The sequence below is a fragment of the Adiantum capillus-veneris genome, chromosome 20 (assembly GCF_014529385.1).
Source record: "Adiantum capillus-veneris isolate H3 chromosome 20, ASM1452938v2, whole genome shotgun sequence".
NCBI lineage: Eukaryota > Viridiplantae > Streptophyta > Polypodiopsida > Polypodiales > Pteridaceae > Adiantum > Adiantum capillus-veneris.
In genome coordinates, this window is record NC_140950.1 from 135,069,892 (window position 1) to 135,092,659 (window position 22,768).

The window sequence follows — 22,768 nt, forward strand, 5'->3', positions numbered from 1 at the left end:
TGCTGGATGGTGATATGCCAATTGCAAGTCATGAAGTCGCAGTTTCTGAAGATGATTCTGAAGAATTTTGGGATTCATTATTGGAAGATGATTATAGTCTCAAGCCAAAATCCTCTCCAGTGATTCATAAAGTTGAAGTTATCCCATCGAAGAGTACCTTGAGAAGATTTCCTCTTCCCCAAATATTTCGCAGTCACTGGAAGATTTTGAACCAGAAATCTTACATCGCATGAAGAATTTTGAAGATCAATCTCTTGTTGCAGTCAACCTGATCAAGCGAGATTCTTTCAAAAAGTCTTTGAACAATGCAATGACATGGGATTTAGTAGTCAAAGCAAAAAGGTTTTGCAAGAAGCAAAGGTTCAAGACAAATGTTTCCGATAACTCAAAGATTGAAGATTTTCGAAGATTCAATGCTTTTCCAGAGTTCTATCAACATTAGAAGTCATTTCTTTGACACAGGCTCTCATTTAAATGGGAGGGAATGTCACGATTGTGACTATGTTAACAATATTACATCTACTCCTAGTTGTAGATACGCGAAGTGCCATGCCAAGGGGGACCCTACGCTTGGATGGTCACACCCCTTCGCCCAATAGACGCGTCTCTTCGCCAAAAGCCACACTCCTTCGACGATTGGTCACACCCCTTCGCTCTACGGTTGCGACTTTCCGGAGGATATGCAACTACTCTAAGTGCCTAGATATGCACGGCCTGCGAAGAGGCTCACAAAGGTGCCAGAACACTTCCTAAGCTGACCCGAACCTTGGACCTGAAGTAGCTTGTCCGCATGCACATAGGGTTAGAAACTTAGATGTGCACGTGACACGTATAGCCGGCTACTATGAATTGGGAGGCTTTTCAGGCAGTGGCTCTTGAGTCTTGAGTCTTGAGACTCGAGACTCGAGACTTTAGGACTTTCATAATCCATTATCCTTACCTTTTTGCATTGCGGCTTGCCCTCTTTGTAGCATCTTTATGCCATATGGTATTTGTCACCTTTGGTCTTTTTGTATCGTGGTTTGCCCTCGTGATAATCTCATTATGCCATATGGTATATGCCACCTTTGGTTTTTTTGTAGCGCCTTGGCAGGCCTTGTTAGCCAAAATTAAGCGAAAAGTGTATTTTGTTCAATGTGATGGCTCAACTTTCAAGTCTTATCTGTGATTTCTACTCTTGCAATTATTTGAGAGCTTTAATCTGTAATTGCATGTGTTATTGTGTATGGGCATTGTGTATGTACCATGACCGCGGCGCCGCACATCACAATCCAGTCATAATAAGGTTGAATGGTCTTCAAATCGTGTTTTTTGTGGGTACTACTTGTATTCAAACACATAGGCTTAAAAATTGCATTATTTGGGTGTACGTTCCGTGTTTCGGGTAACTATGAAGCACATGACTGGAGCTCTGATACCACTGAACAGGAGAGCACCACGTACAAACGGAAAAGAACAGTCTGAACAACTTTAAGCACTTCAAATAACACTGAAGTGAAAGAGGTGCACGACACACGAGACAGGGAGTGGCGGAGTTACACCCCAAGAGAATGGTGCCCCTTTTGGTATTTCCTTATATTGCTTCAACAGGGACATGTCCGTACTCCCTTGCTTTGCACTTCCACGCGAGAGCGTGCCAGAGAATGAGCCCATGGCACATATTTAAAGGCCCTAGGTCTATCCAAAAGCAGTACTTGAAAAGCATCAAGTTCTAAGAGCATCTTGCCTCCCAAAAGCAGCCAACACAATTTTAGGGATATCCGTACAGCGTGCCATATCATCAGTCAGCAGCGTATAAAGCGGAAGTCCATACAGGCTGCCACATGGCAGTGTCAGTGCAAATAGCGGGTGTCCGTACAGCAGCCACATCAACATCTTTTATGTGAGGTTGAGGGTCCTACTTTATTTTATTGTTCTTTGGGTCACCTGGGGCCTTATCGGACGAGGTCCCATAAGTTAGCAGGAACTCATCTTTAAAAATTAGGCCCCTCGGTCGGTATCTGCAAGTTGGCTTAGTTCTTTAGTGGCTTGACACGTCAGCAGTTTGTGATATAGACCCTATGTAGCCCTCACCATTACCTACGCAATATCTTTCTTGGTGTGCATATATTCCACCAGCTTCTTCCTTCTACTGGTGTTGTCAATGGTGTTGACCACCTTGCCTAATGTGTATGGAAGCTGTAACCTTCTTCTATTTTTGAATGATGACCGTGTACTTGCCTTCTCTTCTCACCATTATTTGGCGAGTTTGGGTCAACATTTATTGGGGATATGCTGTTCCTTTGAATTATCTTGGTCTACATAGCAGTTTCCGGTGTTCTCTCTCATCAAGACAATGAGTGGTCTTGTGGCGTGCAACCTGTTGCAGGGCTACAGTGCCACTTGCACCGGATTGGAGTTACAGTTGGTCTTGGGTTCACACTGGGTGGACTCTCGCTTGGATAGTGGCGCGTGGCAGACACGTGGGTGGTGGTCTAGTGGGGCCAGTTCACCACCACCAGAGTTCGGAGATAGACTTAGCTGGGTTGTCAGGGATATTTTACTAGATGTTGGTGGCTCTTTTTAATTGTATATACGTGTATTTGGCTCTAGTCGTCGTATGCTTCATCTACTTTTTATGGTCTAGCGTTGTGTGTCTTGTGTCCATGCACTGCACATCTGCACTCTCTGTGCACATTGGAGCCTCGACACCCCCATTGTACTTGTAAGTCGTGGGCTTGGAGCTGAGGGTGCTTCCAGCCAGAGTCTGTAAGGGTTTCATGAGTTAGTCGAGTTCCATGGCATTTTGAGTTTGTTGCTGTGCCTTGAGTTGTTTGTTCCATTGCCATGGTGTGTTTTCTTTTTGTTGGAGTGAGCTTTCATGCATATTGCACTGAGGAGCACCCACAGTAGAGAGCACGACACACTTTTCCTACTATAGGGGCTTGGGGTCTACTTATAAACTAGCTTTGGGAGCCTTAAGTACCCCCCTCAGCAAATTTCCCTACCCAACACTCTGACAAATAAGTAAAATAAATACCTAAAGCCAAAATAAATGTTGAGATCACATTGGGCTATTCACTTGAGACGCCATAACTTTAACAGGTTGAACAGCCCCCCCCCCCCCCCCCCGCCCCCCCCTTCTCTCTCTCACATTCATACCAAAGGCACCCTCATTGACAGGGGGATTGAGCTTAGGAAATCGAGACGACCACGACCGAGATGTAGAAGCACACTTCACCGGAGGAGACTACAACAAAGGATTAGAAGCATTCTAGCCAGACACCCAGAATGCTCCTAAGAAGTTTATTTAATACTTTGTATTTAGTTTTTCACATTTATTTTCACACTTTCACACTTTCACACTTTTCACACTTAGTACTTTAGTACTAAGGTACCCAGACATTGTAACAGATTCCCCACTTTTGTATCAGTTTGGTCTCATAGGTCATTCTGGCCTTTTGAAGACGTTAATATAACATTTCATTTCATTTCTCTCTCTCTCTCTCTCTCTCTCTCTCTCTCTCTCTCTCTCTCTCTCTCTCACACACACACACACACACACACACACACACACACACACACACACACACACACACACACACACACATGCTTTTGCACTTGCGCTTTCTCACATGTTACTAGATAATTGGCTCTTAGATCTTGGACGAGGCGCTGATCGCCTCAAGTGATAGGTTTCTCTCCCTTCCGTTTTTGTAGATCCCGTCACAAACTGATGACATGGCAATGTCCATAAGTTGTCCCAACTTAGAGGGCGCCTATTGAGAGGGCCCGAGGGACACTAGGCTAAAAGAAAACTGGTTGGCGGTTGTTGTACGGAACACCGCAAATCGCGCTGCAGTGCTAACGTGGCTGGCCGTACGGATTTCCGCAAAATGCGTTGCTGTGCTGACGTGGCAGGCCGTACAGGATTCCTCATATAGCGTTGGCTGATTTAGCGCTAGCTTTTGGGGGCACAAGTGCTTTTGAGTTTGAAAGCTTTTCATGGCCAAGGGCCTTTAAATAAGTCCCTTGGGCTCTCTCTGGCTCACTTGTGTTGACGAGCCGGTGAGCAGAGGCGATCCAAGGGCAATTGTACTTTGCTCAGGCATTAGTACAAAAAGAAATACCGAAAGGGGCACTAGTCTTTGGGGCCAATCTCTCTGGGCATGGAACTACGCCGGGCCGTGTCAACTCAATTGAATTGTGAATTAAGTATGAAGTGTTTTAAAGTGATTCTCTCTCGTGTGTTGCACCAGATTCTCGACTTGGGGTGTCCAAGTCTGTTACAGATCCTCATTGCATTTTTGCAAGACATTGCGATCTAGATCTGTGGAGCTAGCGCTGGCCTTTTGAGGCTCCTTCCTCATTGGAGCTCCCCTCTATTCTGTTAGCATTTTTGATAGCTGCCGGCGTTTTTGGATCTACAACGTTTTTCAGGTCGTTGGCTGCGTTTTTTGCAGTTTGGGATAGTGCTCTACTTTTTGCTCAAGGATCTAGCTAGACCTACCCTCCGCTTCCTCCGGTGCAGCATGTGGTGCCGTGGTCGCAAGATCTGATTTACTGGCACTGTTTTGCAAGTATTATGTTGTTGAATTTTCTCTGTTTTTAGCCCTCCGACGATTGCGTGCACAGAGATCTACCCTTCTCGTACCCTCTGAACTGATCTGGACCATGACGGAAGCTTAGGAGCACACTCATATTCATGTTACAGCCGCATTTTCAGCCCCTCATTGTTGCGTTTTTGGGTGTACAGAAGCCTGTCTGCTTGCGTTTTCTGCACTGAAGGATGCTACCTCCTGACAGGACACTATTGGTGGTGGTCCGTGCGGTCTATCAATGACTCTTCTAGCACATGGTAGGTTTGACTTCAGCTTGATCATCGATTCCTCTTTGATTCTCGGGAGATCCCTTCACTCGTTTTGGACACCCCTCTTCTCAGAGGCTCTTGACAACACAAATTGCTTAGTCTAGCTTACCCTCTTCTGATATGAGCCTTCTAGAATCCCAAACTATGTTTGTGCACATGTGCACTTTGACTCTTTCTCCCTTGGGAGGAGATTTCTTTTGCAGACTCGACGCCCTCCTCCCCAACTTGGGCATGGCCAAGAAGATCTGTGCTGTTCTCGGCGAATTGGCGCGCAATGCGCCTGCTCACCTATGGAATTTGAGGTCTGGTTTCACGCACGCACGCACGCACGCACGCACTCCGGCCATTGCAAAGCTATTTGTGCACCCTGCTAACAATGTTTAAGCTGGGAAAGAGATTCATAATTTTGCATGATGTATAAGGTGATAGGATGATCATGTGGAGAAGCAATCATTTGTATTTTGACATTTAGTTGCAGATGGTAGATTATGATTCACACACAAGTTCTTTCTAATAGCTGGCTAGTCTAGAAATTGACTTGCACTCATTCAAGCCTGATTAACTTATGTTTTGTATGCATAATCTTGGAAATGCTCTATTCAGATGCAGAAAGGCGCTTAATATGCGGATTTTCCCAAATGAGCAGAACGGCAAAGCTTGGGATCAAAGTGTAAATCTTTCTCTTTCGTCCTCAATATGATTTACGATTCTTTAGCTGTTTTATCCTGGATCTCTGTGGATACTTGGTCTGTATATTTAACTTCAACAATTAAATCTTTCACTGGGGTTCTTTTGACAGGTAATGCAACGAAACTATGAGGTCCTGCTGGGTAACATATGGGCACCTTCCTTACAATTTTACTGCATGAGTGTGAAGCTGTTTGGAGAAATTGACACCAAGCAACCAGTCTGACTTTTTTTGTCACTCGACTTGCAGTGAGCCAGTTTACCTTGTATGGAATTATGAAGGGAAACAAGCCAGATTTTCATGTTGCCATGACACCTCAATTGGCCAAGCCATTTTATAACTCTCTGGTGGAAAAATTCCGAAAAGCTTATGTGAGAGATCGTGTCCAAGGTTTATCTTTAAACTTCTAATGATATGCTATGTAAGCTTGTACAAATGTCATGTATAGTAGCTAGGTATTGATACTGAGATGTTGCAATGCAAGACATGAGGCATGTGCTGTGGTGTTTCAAAGGAATTGTTACTGACAAGCTGGATATGGGAAAAAAGGAGCATTATTTGATGTAGAAAAGGAAAGATTTTATTAATGTCTATGAAGGGCCATAGAAAACTGACCTATGAGATTTATCCTTGTACAAAGTGTGTTCCTCTGGACATCATGAAAATGCAACAACGATGGAAGAGTGTTCCATGAGGTGAGTGTCATGGATACAAAAAATGTAATGGCAGGCCATATGAATACAAGAAGGGAAGGATGTTGGAAATAAGGTTGCAGCAGAATGGAGAAGATGAAGGAGAAGCTCAAGAGCACACAACGTTGGAAGTAGTATTATTAAGTATGCTTATACAATCTCAGAAAAAAAAAGTATGCTTATACGAAGATAAAGTTTGCCCAAGAGTGATGGGCGTATATACAACAAGCCGCTAGAAAAAACCCTTCTAACGAGGGAAAAAAGTGCCCTGGCGGGTCCGAAGTGTGGTCAGACACATCACTACCATAATATGGTAAAAAATTCCCCATTGGTGTGATGTGGTGAACGTGAGCTAGCACTCATGTATGGAGAAGTGCGAGATCCTATGTGATTAGTCCACCAAGGGGAGCAAGTCCAAAGCTTTGCAAATTTTTTTGAACTTCTCATGTGGCAGAGTCAAGATCAGAAGGGTTGCCTTGCGTACATAAGCCAAGCTGACCTCTCTTGCAGAGCGTCTCTCCCTGAGACAATGATAATGCACCTCGTGAGCATGGAACGTTGGGCTCCTCGCAATTGCCAAAGCACTTTAGTGTCAGCTGCAGATTGCTGTCTAGCACCCGAGTCAGTTAAATGGTGTTTGAGCCAAATGCACTAAATAGTAGCTTTGAAAGCTGCCCTATACTTAGCCTCACAACCAGAAGTGGCTATTGTAGGCAGTTGCTTGCTCAACCGAGATATGCATGAGTTGCCGAGCATAAAACAAAAATGAGTGGTGAATACTCGTGGTCATAGCAAGCAACCCAATCCTATGACACAAGCCCGATCCAAGTCTGAAAAAGCATGTAAATTTGGTGGCAATGATGCCCCCTTGAGATTAAACAACCCAAGATATATAGTGCCATTGGATTAGTCAAAGATCCGTTTAATTGTCTACCAATGCTTATGCATAAATAGTGTTCCATGAAACGTTTTGTGGTTTCAACCATTTTGGGGTTTCAAGGTTTTGAAACATTTCACGCATGGTTATAACACCATTTTCAGTGGTGGTCCTTGGAAGCTGAGAAAAGGTGCTATGCAAATTGTGAAGGGCACAAAGAAGGGGACACTTTATTTCTTGCGTTGCAAAGCCTTGCCAAGCAAGTTTGTTGCTATAGCAGAGATTGGGTCTCACTTGGAGCTTTGACACAAAAGATTAGACCATATGAGCTAGAAAGGACTTGATGTTCTTTCCTCTCTTGTTCATACTAAGGGTTAAAGCTTGATTTTTGTAATGAATTCCAATATGGAAAGCAAGTGAGAAATTCTTATTACTCTTGGTGTCTCTCGCAAATCTGATCGTCTCGATTTTCTACATTTTGATGTGTGTAGCATGCGTGTAAAGATATGGGTGGTGCTGCATATTTTGTTTCTTTTGTTGATGATTTCTCTAGGAAAATATGGGTTTATTTCCTCAAGAATAAAAGTGACGTTTGTTTCTTTGAAAATTTTTTATGCATTTGTGACTACCAAAACAAGTAGAAAGCTGAAATGTTTGCGCACAGACAATGTGGGTGAGTTCACATTTGGTGAATTTGTTAGGTTTTGCCAAGAAAATGTTATCAAGAGGGAGCTAACAGCCCCTTATAGTCCTTCGTTTAATGGTGTGGCTGAGAGATAGGACATTATGTGAGAGTCCGATGCCCACGGATAATCTCTCTCAAGGATTTTGGGGAGAGACACTTAAAACTGTAGTTCATACTTGTAATCGTTCACCCCACACTGCGTTGAAAGCTGGCATCCCTGAAGAGATTTGGTGTGGCAAACCCGCTTCATATGACCACTTAACGCATTTTCGGTTGTGAGGCATTTGTGCATGCGAGGCCCGAGTTGACGAACAAGCTTGATGCTAAGTCCATGAAAGCAGAACGAGAGATAGGCAACAGAAACTGTTGTATTTGTGTCAAGAAAGTACATTGAAAAAGTACTGACAGGTTTAATATGGTTGATGCTAAGCCTTTCAGTGTGCCATTGCAGCCACATGTAAAGTTGAGTGCAAGTGATTGCCCGAAAACTGATGATGCAACCAATGCTATGAGGGGAGTACCTTATGCTTCAGCTTGTGGCTCTCTCATGTATGCTATGGTTGCCACTAGACCTGACATTGCTTATTCAGTGGGAGTAGTGATCAAGTTTATGTTTAATTCTGGCAGAGCACATTGGGATGCTGTAAAGTCCATAATGAGGTACTTGAAAGGGACCAAAAGCAAATGCGTGTGTCATGGAAAGGGGCTCATTAAAAGTGCAGGGATATTGTGATTCTGACATGGCAGGTGATGTTGATACCCGCAAGTCAACTAGTGGGTACATTTACACCTTGGTAGGTGGTGCTATTTCATGGTGCTCTAGACTTCAGAGGATAGTCGCACTCTCTACTACTGAGGCTGAATATATTTTAGTCATTGAGGCTTCCAAAGAAGGCATACGGTTAGCCCGCCTGGTCAGTGAGCTTGGATTGCCTGATGACACTCCTGTGCTAGGATGTGATAGCGAGAGTGCAGTTTGTTTGGCTAAAAATGCAATGTTTCATGCGCGTACCAAACACATTGATGTGCGGTACCATTTTATCTGACAAATGCTTGATGATGGTTTGGTCTCATTGGTCAAAATCAGCACGCATGAAAACCTGCCAGATGCTCTCACCAAAAATCTGTCTAAGGCACAACGTGAGCATTGCCTACAGACGGTGGGAGCATAGTAACAAGGAATGGCTATTTTCAGGTCTCCGTTCCCCGTTCCCATTCCAAATGCCCGTTCCGAATCCCCGTTTCGTGTTTCAAACGTGAGTACCCGTAACAGGGAATGGCAATTTGTTCCGCGTTCTTGTTCTGCGTTCCTGTTCCGCGTTCCCGTTCCGGTTTCTCGTGCCTGGTAACTATGGGTGGGAGTTCATAGCTGGGTCTTTAAGTGGGAGATTGTTGGGGGTAAATGCCCAGTGGTCACTCCCAATCTCCTCCGGACCGTTTCCAGCGCGTAGCTCTGCTCGAGAGCTTCACAGATATATTTTATGTATATTTTTAGCCCACCATTTTGGGCCTGTACATGCATTGTAATTCATTTATTGGCCTTGGGGCCACTTGGACTATTTTTAAAGGTTTCAGATTGTCCAAGTGGCCAAATGGCACATTTTAATAAAAAGAGTCTCAAAAATCTTATCACTTGAGTTTTTAGACCTCTAAAAACTTACGTAGCCTCTTCTCCTGCAACTAGTGCTTCCTCTTTCTCTCTCTCTGCACACCACCTGTGCGCACACACACCGTCACCCAAACTCACCCAACCTTGGTTCGCGAGCGTGCTCTTTCAATGTGTGCCGAAAACTCAGCCCGTGCACTCACATGATTGGACGCATAAATGTTCAAGAAACTCATAAGGCTACCTCGAACCTGCATAGTGACCCACTGGGCCCTCCCTGGCACAATGATACCTCTGCCCACTATCGCGTGTTGCCATGAGTCCGCAATAGTCATACATACAAAAACAGCTGACCAAAAAGTCTCATAGCGGCTACGTAAAATCTGACCGCAACGCCGAATATGGCTCTCACAAAGATGATGTTCCTGTAGCAAAGTATGTCCATAGGTCCAGCCACAAGGCATCTCTGGAGCTCTTGATGGAAATGGCCCCGGTGGCGCAAAAATTATGGTTTTCCAAGGCCTTGGATGTTCTATGAGATAATCCTCATGGGGTCAATGAGAGAAAACTGATGCTGTTGTAGTAGCTAGGCGAGCTATCTTTGAGGCCGGTTTGGATGGGGAGTAATCCGCATCTGATCGGCCTTGAGATAAGCGAGTCTGCATCACATGTCCCACCCATGCTCAAGAGGCGTGTGCAGTCCTCCGAGCCACCTTCTCTGATCAAGAGTCATCATAAGTATACACACAGCAAGGAGGGAGCTGCAAATCTACAAAAAAGTGAATAGTAATGTGTCTGCAACCTGCGGCATCGGGCAGTGTCACTGTGAACTTGGCCAATGGCCATGAAGTATGTAGCAGACCTGTGATCCCCAGGTCCCCTATGTGGTGAGAGAACTCAAGGGCCCGAGTCTGAAGCCAATCGAGTGTTGAATCCAGGTCTTGACCACAATGGAAAAGAGTATCCCACTCGAGAGTCTGGAGCATTTGTACCACGTGCCGCAAGAAACAAGACATGGACCCAAAAGCAGGCCTCCTCTAGGTCAGCATGGGGGTCAGCAAGAAACTGAGTGAAGGCGTAGCTGAAGTGGTCCCATCTTTTACTGATGTCGAAGCTGGACAGGCCCCCTGGAATAGCCCCAAAGGCCGAGGTCTCAACCAAGAGGGGGAGGTTGAAGGAAGGACTGCCTCTCCTGAACTAGCCTACTCACAACAAAAGAGCTACCCATAGAGCGGCGGGCAACAGGAGCGCGCTCGGACTTGTAGCTGGAGGGGAGGATGGAGGGAGCGACGGTGGAGAGGGTGAAGTTGGCGGTGGGATGGAGGGAAGCCGGCCGAAGGCGAGCAAGGGGGAGGCTGGGGTGCGGGTTTTTTTTTTCTTGGGGGCGGGGGGGGGTAGTTGGGGGGATTTGGGGCGGTGAGCGCGCAGGGGAGGAGGCTACGCGAGGGCGAGGGGAGGGAAACAACGATGGCGGGGGAAGTGCGCAGCAATAGCGAGCTCGATTTTTTTTAATACAATCGGTTTTCAAGTTGGAAATTTGTTTGAAGCAAGAGAAATTGAAACAAATGTTTCGTTTTTTATTGTAATATGTATGTTGATATAAGTAGTTATCATTCTTTGACTCTCAGTGTGGATGGTACCAAGTACATGTCAATTTTTTCACAATTGAACTATGAAATAGAGCAAAGCTTAAATAAGAAATAGAACAACATAAGTTCTAAAAGCTGAAATAGGCTTGTGGTAGAGCTAGAGATAGAGAGAGAGGTGCTGATGATTCTTGAAACAAGACAGCTTTTGATTGTTTGTGTGTGAGTCAGAGAGAAAAAGAGAGGATTGATTCACAAAAAACAGCAAAAGCATTGCGGAACTCCGAAGTAGATAGAATGCATAGTAAAATGCAAACTCTAAACGCTTATTTTTGGAAGGCTTTGCAGAGGATGTGAACTTGAAAGCAAGCTGGGAGAAGTGTCATCGAGGAAACGGGTGAAGCTGTAGGCAAAAAAATACCAAAGCTGGTAAGCCCACAGGGGACTGCTGCAAAAGGAGAGGCTTGAACCAGAAGTGGTGTCCTCAAGTAGGGCTGTCCCTCTCGAGCCATTCGGCTCGTGGGGAAAGCACTACCAAGAGAGCGTCTAGCTGCGGATGAGTGTCCAGTCAGGAGTGTGGGATGGGTCGGGTGATGAGGCTAAGGGCCCAGCAGGGGAAAGAGGGGAAGTGGGGGTTGGGGGGGGGGGGGGGGGGGGGGGGGGGGGAAGGTGGAGGGGGAGGTGGCGGTGGAACAAAGGACTGTGAAGGAGGGGGGGGTGGCGGTGGTGGAGGGGGGCTCGTCAGAGGACTCCTGTTGCATGGGGTCGAAACAGTTCCCTGTCAGAACCCAATGCTGCTAGGGTCTCTAATCTAATACATCTTCGTATCTACATAAGAGTCAAGTGAAGAAGGTCGGAGGTCGGCCACCAGGGGGGGCGGTGACTACCCATAACTCTCTTTTTAATTGTGGATAATCACGTTGACGAGCACTTAGGACCTTTTCTCCAAATCTCACCACATATTTCATGCCATCATCATCATCTTGTCCAATCGCCCATCCAATTCTTGTGGGGCTAGTATCCACTGTCACAATCACATGTCTCCCACATTCATACTTTACTTTCCTCAAAGTTGGAGACATAAGCTACTTCTTCTTTAATTTCCTCATGGCATGTGTCATGTATGTGCCTTTCTTCCCATTGAAATTTTTGGTTCTTTCTCAAGAGTTGATACTAAGGTTTTGTTACATGCGCATAATGTGGAATCCAGTTAACATAAAACACATATGCACCCAAGAACCTTCGAACCTCAGTCACTTTAATACATGTCTCTTTCATTCTTTGAATTACATCAATCTTTGCCGGACAAGGTCTTCTACCATATGGGCCGCACATATGTTCCACAATAAGAATGTAAGGTGCAGCGGAATGAATGTTGTATTTTCTCAAGATTAGTGATCTTTATTGCTCAAGGTTCCTTTTAGTTCTTAGGGAAAGAGAGAGATTTCCGTCTTATGGAGAGTGCTATGATCACGAACAAAGTGAGTGGATATTGTGCTTGCAAGTGAATGAGACTGAGAGAAGGAGAGAGAAGAGATACGACACACGAGAGGTTGTAAAACCCTCCTCCGAAGGCCCCACACTCGTCGGCGAGAGTGGTCTACTTTGATTGCACAAAGGTGTACAATGCGAATGCAATGGACTGATGCAATGGGACTATGCCGATGATGACGACAGTGATGACGATGACAACTTAATGGCTGAAATCTGGGATCTTCTAATCGTTGAATTTCGGGACTGTTTCGGTGGCTGAAAATGATTGTTTTGGTTGCATTTTTATGGCTGAAAATGGGGGAACATCTGCAACCAACTTGGGCTGATCTTCTACTGTGTAATAGGCTGAAAACTGAGAGCATCTGCTGCGGTGAGGACTGAGAATCAAAAACGCTGATGTGGCTGAAGTTTGCTCGTGTTTTTGCAAGAAAAACGCTGGTTGAAGGTGTAGCATTTTTGCAAGGAAAACGCTGGGCTGAATGGTGCTGTGGGGAAAAGGCCAGGCAAGGCAACTTGATGGCGATGCTGAATGCTGTGGGGGAAACGCCAAGGATGGGGTGAAGGTGGCGATGGTACTGCTTGAAAAACACTAGGGGGTGCTGAGGGGGGGGTACTGTTGAGAAGTTGCCTGTTGAGCGGGAAGCTCCTGCTGCCTCTTCTACCAATTACTACTAACTTGGGTTTGCTTATATATTAACTTAGCAAAATTGCCCTACCTACTTTTGTTGGAAAGTCACTTAAAAATAATAAGTGAAAATAACCAAAAATAGAAAAATAGGCTAAATGCACAGGAAAATTCCCCTAACTGATGCTAATGGATTCTGATGGGAATTCCGCTGATCATGCTGTGTGCAACCGGAGGATATGCATCTATGCTAAGTGACTGGGCATGCACGGTCTACGAATAGACTCACAAAAGTGCCAGATCACTGCTAATCTAAACTGACTGGACTGACTGAACCCTGCTGTGGTGTAGCTTGTTCACGGACACATAGGGTTGGGATGTGTCACGTGACATCCCCTCCTTTTCAAAGTGAGGTACTGGTACCGAACTGTATGGCGTCGAGGGAGATCGCCAACAGCATCCGGAATCCTGGAAGGGACTCTTCGCCGGCCCACTCTGCTGTGTGGGTCGAGCGGTACTTGAACTTCATAAAAGTCTGCAACGCTTGCTTCTTTGGGCCGCGCCGACAGCGACTCAAAGTCTTCCGTGGCTCCTTCGATGCTTCAACTTCGTCTAGAGACCTGCTTCTTTCGTCTTCAAGAATCTCCATGGTTGAAAATTCCTGAAACCATCTCCAACACAAAACCATGAACATACCCATTCCATGTAAAGTGAAGGAAACAAATCTTGTCTTCTCTAAAGACCGTGTATGCAATGTAGATGAACATATAGATGGAGTGACAACCCGTTCATCAAATACATGCAAACAAGGAAATCGAATCTTTTCTGTTTGATCGAAAACAATCAACTGTGGCAAATCACAATGGAAATGCCCATGCTTGGTGCTCATACAATCATGTGCTCGTTCGGAAACTGTGTCATGCCAAGGAAGAGACATGGAATGTGACTTCCTGACGTACAAACTCTTCAGCTTTTCATGAACAATCCGCATACATTCGTGCTCATCTATGAGAGAAACGTGCTCAACATACAATATGTCATGCCTAGGAAAAGGGATCACATACGATGTTGACTAAATACAGGAAACCTTCACGAATGAAACACTCGAACAATGCGTGCGTATCAATCATGCGAACACATAATACTTCCTGTGAGGGTTCTTTGGACCAAGGCTCGAGAGCCAAGATCGCTTCTTCCTGAAGGGGTTCTGTGGACCTAGGCTCGAGAGCCAAGATCGCTTCTGCTTTAATGATCCAATCGTCCTGTGGGGGTTCTTTGGACCTCGACTCGAAAGCCAAGATCGCTTCTTCGTGATTGATCGAATCTATAACGAGGCTAGCTTCGCTAGAAAAAGCATCCACTAACACATCATCCTTGTGAACAATCACATCATCTTCATGCAACTCATCATGCTTGTGAGAAATCACATCTTGATTATGCAAATCATCATTCTTGTGAAAAATCACATCTTGATCATGCAAATCATCATGCTTGTCATTGTCATCCAAATCATTATGCAAATCATTGTCAATCAAATCATCATCATGCTTCACACAATCATGCAAATCCTGTGTATCATGCTTGGGAGAAGAAGAGACTGAGAGAGTCTCCTTTTCCCGATCTTGTTGCATCTGCACTTGCATTCGAGAAAAGAGTTGCAACATCTCTTGCCTTATTGCTTTGTTCTCGCGATCTAGGACTGCCATTCTTTCTGTGTAGTTACGCTCTATGGCTGCCATGTCTTTTTCGTAGGCTTTTCTTTCTGCTTCTCATTCGACATCTCTTGCTTTGTCTTCTAACTTCTTGTCCATCATTCTCTTGTCGAAAGCCTCCATAGGAGTTAGTGCAATCGGTGTCGTAGATGGGGAAGGGTCAGAAAAACCTCCTGGTGGGGAAAATTCTTCTTCGCCTCTCTCATGCTCATCACCTCCAAGCAAAGTATCCATTCCGCTTCAAGTGATGACCAATCTGCAATCGTGGGTTCTTGGGGTCTTGGGTTCTTAAGTCCACGAGGAACTTGGGTTCTTGAGGTTCTTGAGGTCCTTGATTCGTGAGAATCTTGGGTTCTTGAGGATCTTGAGGTTCTTGAGGTGTTCTTTCGCTTGCAAATCGCGTTGGAGAAGGATCTTCTCTTCACCCGAGTTCAACCCTTTTCTGCGGGCGCACCCCTTGGCGGCCTTGCGCTCACACCAAGGTTGCTTTTTCCCACCTCACGTCGATTGGCCGGCCGCTAAGTGCACGGTCCGCTCTCAATGAGTGAAAAGAGACACAAGGGGAGGCTGGACAAGCCCTTCTTTCTTGGGATTCCTGTAACTCTTCAACAAAACACGATTAGGAATCGCCATGCCCAAGTAAACTTGGGTTCGTGCGATCGCAACAAGCAAAAAAATTCTTGTGGTTCTTGTAGTTCTTTCCTTGAGTAATGCAGAACACTTCCAAAGCTCTGATCTTTATTGCTCAAGGTTCCTTTTAGTTCTTAGGGAAAGAGAGAGCTTTCCGTCATATGGAGAGTGCTATGATCACGAACAAAGTGAGTGGATATTGTGCTTGCAAGTGAATGAGACTGAGAGAAGGAGAGAGAAGAGATACGACACCCGAGAGGTTGTAAAACCCTCCTCCGAAGGCCCCACTCTCGTCGGCGAGAGTGATCTACATTGATTGCACAAAGGTGTACAATGCGAATGCAATGGACTGATGCAATGGGACTATGCAGACGACGACGACGACGACGACGACTTGATGGCTGAAATCTGGGATCTTCTAATCGCTGAATTTCGGGACTGTTTCGGTGGCTGAAAATGACTGTTTTGGCTGCGTTTTTATGGCTGAAAATGGGGGAACATCTGCAACCAACTTGGGCTGATCTGCTACTGTGTCATAGGCTGAAAACTGAGAGCATCTGCTGCGGTGAGGACTGAGAATAAAAAACGCTGATGTGGCTGAGGTTTGTTGGCGTTTTTGCAAGAAAAACACTGGCTGAAGGTGTAGCGTTTTTGCAAGGAAAACGCTGGGCTGAATGGTGCTGTGGGGAAAACGCCAGGCAAGGCAACTTGATGGCGATGCTGAATGCTGTGGGGGAAACGCAAGGGATGGGGTGAAGGTGGCGATGGTACTGCTTGAAAAACGCTAGGGGGTACTGTTGAGAAGTTGCTTGTTGAGCGGGAAGCTCCTGCTGCCTCTTCTGCCAGAAAGTGCTAACTTGGGTTTGCTTATATATTAACTTAGCAAAATTGCCTTACCTACTTTTGTTGGAAAGTCACTTAAAAATAATAAGTGAAAATACCAATAAATAGGAAAATAGGCTAAATGCACTGGAAAATTCCCCTAACTGATGCTAATGGATTCTGATGGGAATTCCGATGATCATGCTGTGTGCAACCGGAGGATATGCATCTATGCTAAGTGACTGGGCATGCACGGTCTACGAATAGACTGACAAAAGTGCCAGATCACTTCTAATCTAAACTGTGGTGTAGCTTGTCCACGGATACATAGGGTTGGGATGTGTCATGTGACAAAGAACCTCATTCACACCAAATATTGACTTTTGCCCAGCCAAGGTAAGGTTCACTTCTTCCAACCTTGACAAGATCTTATCACAATTGTTGATATGGTTTTCCACATACTTGTGGCATCCCCTCAAGTTCAGAGCCACATCTATATCACTTATATCACATCTTTTGATTGGCACATCATTAAGAAAGGGCATCGTAGTTTTAGGTGTGAAGTCATGTAGGACTTTGCACATACCATTCATCATATGCGCAGCTGAATTAGTTGCTCCCTGAGATAAGGTGCATATCCTTACCAAACCCAAAGGTGTCCTCATGGTAGTCAAGTCCCTGCTTTCCTTAGCTAGTTGGAATTGATCATATCCTGAGTACAAATCCCCCATAGAATATTTTTTCCTTCCTTCAAATGCCTCTGCAAACTCATTTACAACTGGCCCTAATACCCACATTCCTAATTATTATCTTATTCACAAGTTGCATGTCTTGGATAAAGCATAAAGAACCATTTTTCTTTGGAATTGTGAACCACCTAGTTGAATATGTAGCACAAGAAGGCTTTAAAATATCCATCTTGATCTTTTCATTAAGCAACTCAATGAGTTTTGGCAAATGAGCCTTTGGAATTGGAATAGGCCACAAGTTCCAATGTACATGAGGGATAGTGAAGATTACCATAGGAGCAACAATGCAAGGATCAACACACCCTATCTCATGCGGCTCAAATGCAAAAGCCTTTCCGTGTTTGGCAAGCATTTCTCCCAATCTTACCCGGGATCACAAAGACTAGGTTGCAAAGTAGCTTGTTTCATCTTATCCTTGCAGTCTTTTGGTAGAGGTAATGGCACTGGTTTCACTTTCTTTGTCACAGACTTTTACTTTGTCTTCACTCGTACTTCAACACCTTGAGCATTTTCAAAGTCCTCAATGACTTTATACATGTCTATAGAGCATACTTTCGCCACCTCATTTCCCACATGCAAGTCCCAATCCATTAAAGTGTAAAGTGCAGCGGAAGTGAATGTTGAACTTTGCTCAAGATGAGTGCTCCGAATTGTGCTCAAGGTTACTTTTACTTATGGAAGGGAGAGCCTTCCGTTCCTTTAGTGAGAGAGTGCAATGGACACAAACAAAGTGGTGAACACTGTGAATGAAGGTGCTGAGGCTGAGAGATAGAGAGACAAGAATACGATACCAGAATGTTGTAAAACCCTCCTTTGAAGGCCCCACTCTCTATGGCGAGAGCGGTCTACTATTGATTGCACAAATCTCTACAATGCTTGGACTTGCCAACGATGTCGACGACGAGACGGGCTGAAATCTGAAAATGCTAATGGCTGAAATCTGCAAATCTTTAGCTGCTGAATTCTGACTCTATGTCGGTGACGATGTCGATGACGACGACACACTGAAAACGCAGATGCTGAAATCTGCGTTTTTCGGGTTGAAACTGCAAACTTCGCTGGATCTCACTGTGCGGCGAGGATCTACGAGGTTTGGGACTTCTTCTGCGGTAAATGACTGCTGAAAACTGAAAACACCGAGTCTAGGGCTGATTTCGTCGCGAAGATCTGCAAAAACGCTGAGGTTGATCTGCAAACCAAAAACGCTAGGGGCTGATCTTTGTCCTTGCGATGGAAATCTGCTAACGCTGGGGAGTCTGCTGCTTCTTGCTGTCGCCGGGCTGTTGTCAAAGCAAAAACACTGGCTGATCTGGTCCAAAAACGCTAGCCTTCTGGTGGGATGCAAAAACGCTAGGGCATCTGGGCATTCTGCTGAGAAGTTGCCTGTTGAGCGAATGCTCCTGCTGCCTCTTCTGCCAGAAAGTGCTAGCGCTAGGTTTCTACTTATACAAACTTAGTCAATTTGCCCTACCTACTTTCCAACAAAAGTCACTTAAAAATAATAAGTGAAAAATGTCAAAAATAGGGAAAATAGGTCTATGCACTGTAAAAGTGCTCCTGATGGGTTCTGATGGAAATCTGGTGATCATGCTGTGTGCAATCAGAGGATATGCATCTAATCTAAGTGACTGGTCATGCACGGTCTGCGAGAAACAAACTCACAAAAGTGCTAGATCACTTCTTATTCTAGACTGACTTGACTGAACTGAACCCTGGTCATGCTGTAGCTTGTCCACGGACACATAGGGTTGGATGTGTCACGTGACATAAAGACTTCAAGTCTTGCATAGTATCCACAAACGAATACTCATCGAACACACCTATAATGCATTCATCATCTTCTAACAAAGCATTGCTCCTCAAACCTTTCTGTACACTGTCTACATGTTGTCTTTCATCCTGCTTCAAGTCCTTACACTTTGTAAAAGAGATAGATCCATGGTTTATTAATGGTACAAAACCTATAGAAAACATTTCTTTCGCATATACATTATGCGAGAACTTCTCTTCTCGTATCACTGCAATCCCTCTCTACAATGGTACATGACCAAAAAACCCCCCTCATATCTTTGTATTCCTTGAATTCTTTGCTCGTCTTTGGCAAGGGTTGCTCTTTAAGAGTGTCACGATTCCTTTCATGGTCCACAAAACAGTAAGGAATTGGACCGCAAGCTTCTCATCCCTGCTCCTTATCCTAGCGTAAGTTGATCCATCGTCCATCACCTTTGTCTCCATGCGAGTAACAATGAAACCGGCCCGTAGGGTGGTAGAGTTGACTTTACAACACAGAGGAAAACTTCACGAATAACCATGTGACTGGAATTCAATACTTCAAGACAAACCTTGGCCTGGCAGCTAGAGTGCTACCAAGCAGACAACGACACCCTGTAGGCCCCAAAGACTGGCGTCCCTTTCGGTATTTCTTTATTATTATAACACTTGGGAGAAAATTTGCAAGTCCTATGCGCTGCCCCGCTTTTACCGGGCTGAAAATGGCCTATTCTAACCGATTTTGGCAGCATAACCGCAATAGGAGGCTTCACAGACAAAGTCCCCATGCCAAAGGTGACTTTCCCGGTGCATACGGACACTTTCCCAAACCTGGTGAGAATCTGTAGCACGCTGAATTCTTCTGCCCCGAAAATGCACCAGAACACCTATATAGCGATCCCCTCGCTTCCTCGAAGCCCGTGGGGTTATTAGGAATCAATTAGGTCAAAACCCTAAACCTGCAGAAATACACAGCAGGCTGTATTTTTCTGTTTTGGGCTCTGTTTTGCGTGTGGGTTTCATCCGTAGAAATCTCTTGAGCTCCCTCACCTATAGGGCTAATGGCCCTATAAATCGGACGAGATTTCTCGCGTGAAATCTCTCCGAATTCACTTGTACCTACGGGGATTAGCCACTAGCTAATCCAGTACCTGTGCAAGAGGCTCTTGCCTCAGCATTCGCGCATGAACCCATACAACTGTACATACAAATGAAAAGCCCTTGAGCGGGGCATCACGATTTTGTATTCAAAGGGGGAGAGAGATGCACGAGAGCGGAATCATCGTGCTACATAGAGCAAGGGAGAAGGCAAGCTTTCCATTAAAGTTGTGATCACCTACACCAACTACTCACACACACATTGTAGTCACTTATCAAGTCAAATCAGCCCCCTCTCTCAATTTGAGCACCTCCTCTTCATGCAGATTTGGCAGAATCAGCCTGGAGCCGCCAAGTGTCCACTTTGCCTCTTTTGAGTTAATTTTCTAGTACCCACCAACTTATAAGTGTAGCGAGGGGCCTAAATGACTTTGAACTGAGCCTAGACACTCTTTTACTACTCGGATTCCAGTGCCGACTGGCCCGACCATCTCGTGGCGACCTGCCCTTCCCGACTACGGGTGAAACTCTTGACCGTCGGGCATTTCATACTGGCCATGCAATGTCCGACCATTTGTAACTACAAAAAAGAGGGTCCCAAAAATTAAATAAAAATCATCGGAAAGAAACCAACAACTAAGGTTAGCAATTGCCACGTCCTCGTGACAAACAATGATGTATGGCTTTCCAAGGATGAGAGGATATGTGGACATCTCCTGGATAAAGAAGTTTTGGTCATCCTTCACATCTCCTACAGTCATCCTTACATTCGGACAAGCTCCATATAGCTCCCCTGATGAGTTGTTTGCTGCATGGATCATCCATCCATGATCTATATGAATTGGCCATTTGCCTTTTTGAGATAGACTCTTTGACATGAGGTTGGTCTCTGACCCATGATCTATCAGTGCAAGGTACGGCTCTTCTAGGTCTCCCACTTTTACTTGGGTTTTAGTTGTTGCTTTTGCCCAATGACTCTTGTGAGTTGCCTCGACTTCATCTTCATCATCCAAAAAGCGAACTTGTTTTACTCCCCCTTTGGACTTGTAGCATCCAACAATGATTTCATTGCCTTGCGCACCATAAACCTGTACGTCTTGTGCATTTAAGTCTCTCCTTCACCCTGTACATGTATAGCTTAAGTAAGAGACTGCCACTTTCTCTTGATAATGTCAATTATTTCTTAATAGAACTCTCGCTTCGCTATGCCAAGGACCTTATCCAAGGTAATTTCCACCTTACTGTTCAAAATCTTCTCTTCCAAAACCTTTTTGAGATCTGTTGCTACCTCTATATCGGATTGGAGTTTGTAGGCCTGACCCTTTGCTTTAGCTTTCGTTGCCTTCTTCTTTTCTTTAGAGGCTTCCTGCATAGGCACTTCAGGGATAGACATCTGTTGTGGAGAACTTGATCAAGGAGGCACTGTGTCGTTTCTTCCTCCATTCCTTGTTGCTCTTTTTGAAGGTCCTTCATCCCCATTCTCACGTCTATGTTTCTCTTCAACAACGGCCTTATAGGCTGACATTTGGCAATGTACGCATGCATTGACAATGTAAGGTGCAGCGGAAGTGAATGTTGAACTTTGCTCAAGATGAGTGCTCCGAACTGTGCCCAAGGGTTCCTTTTACTTATGGAAGGGAGAGCCTTCCGTTCCTTTGATGAGAGAGTGCAAGTGATCACAAACAAAGTGGATAAACACTGTGAATGAAGGTGTTGAGACTGAGAGATAGAGAGAGAAGAATACGACACCAGAATGTTGTCAAAACCTTCCTTCGAAGGGCCCACTCTCTATGGCGAGAGCGGTCTACTATTGATTGCACAAATCTCTACAATGCTTTGGACTTGCCGACGATGTTGACGACGACAAGACGGGCTGAAATCTGAAAATCTTCTATCTACTGAATTCTGACTCTACGTCGGTGACGATGTGACGACGACGCACTGAAAACGCAGATGCTGAAATCTGCGTTTTCCGGGCTGAAACTGCAAACTACGCTGCATCTGACCGTGCGGCGAGGATCTGCTGCGGGAAGGTGAGATCTGCGAGGTTTGGGACTTGCTCTGCGGAGTCTTGATGCTGAAAACTGAAAACGCTGGTCTATATGTTGAATCTGTCGCGGTAGATCTGCAAAACGCTAAGTGGTCATGCTGATGTAAAAACGCTAGGGCTGAATTCTGATCTGCTATGGAAATCTGCTAACGCTATGGCTGATTTGCTATGTCTTGCTATCGCCGGATTGATCTGCAATGCAAAACGCTGGAGGATCTGCTATGTTGAAAAACGCTAGCTTCGTCTTGGCTGAAAATGCTAGGTCTCCTGCCAGGGGGGGGGGGCGTGCTGAGAAGGTGCTTGTTGAACACAATGTTCCTGCTGCCTCTTTTGCTAGAAAGTGCTAGCGCTAGTTTGCTTATGTACTTACTTGCTAAATTTGCCCTACCTAGTTCCCAACAAAAGTCACTTTAAAATAATAAGTGAAAAATGTCAAAAATAGGGAAAATAGGTCTATTCACTATAAAAATGCTCTTGATGGGTTTTGATGGAAATCTGATGGTCATGCTGTGTGCAACCAGAGGATATGCATCCAATTTAAGTGTCTGGACATGCACGGTCTGCGAACAGACTCACAAAAGTGCCAGATTACTTCCTAATCTAACTGAACTGAACCCGTGTCATGAAGTAGCTTGTCCACGTACATAGGGTTAGATGTGCACGTGACATCCCCTCCTTTTCAAAGTGAGGTACTGGTAACGAACTGTATGGCGTCGAGGGAGATCGCCAACAGCGTCTGGAATCTTGGGAAGGACTCTTCGCCGACCCACTCTGATGCGTGGGTCATGCGATACTTGAACTTTTTTTTTTTCGCAAGAAAAAGATCCTTCTATTA

At 45.0% G+C, this 22,768-nt stretch overlaps 1 protein-coding gene across 4 annotated transcripts in view; it reads left to right on the forward strand.

Annotated features, from left to right (window-relative positions):
• The window catches only part of LOC147433287 (D-Tyr-tRNA(Tyr) deacylase family protein), a 51,536-nt gene that overhangs the window by 15,898 nt on the left and 12,870 nt on the right, over positions 1-22,768 (forward strand). For 2 of the 4 annotated variants that reach the window (XM_086492895.1, XM_086492896.1), the window contains 3 exons: positions 5,453-5,519; positions 5,649-5,679; positions 5,787-5,908. In XM_086492895.1, coding sequence (XP_086349021.1) covers positions 5,453-5,519; positions 5,649-5,679; positions 5,787-5,908 — 220 coding nt within the window. Of the gene's footprint in view, positions 1-5,452; positions 5,520-5,648; positions 5,680-5,786; positions 5,928-22,768 lie in introns of all 4 variants that reach the window. The other 2 variants (XM_086492897.1, XM_086492898.1) reach the window with 1 other exon arrangement.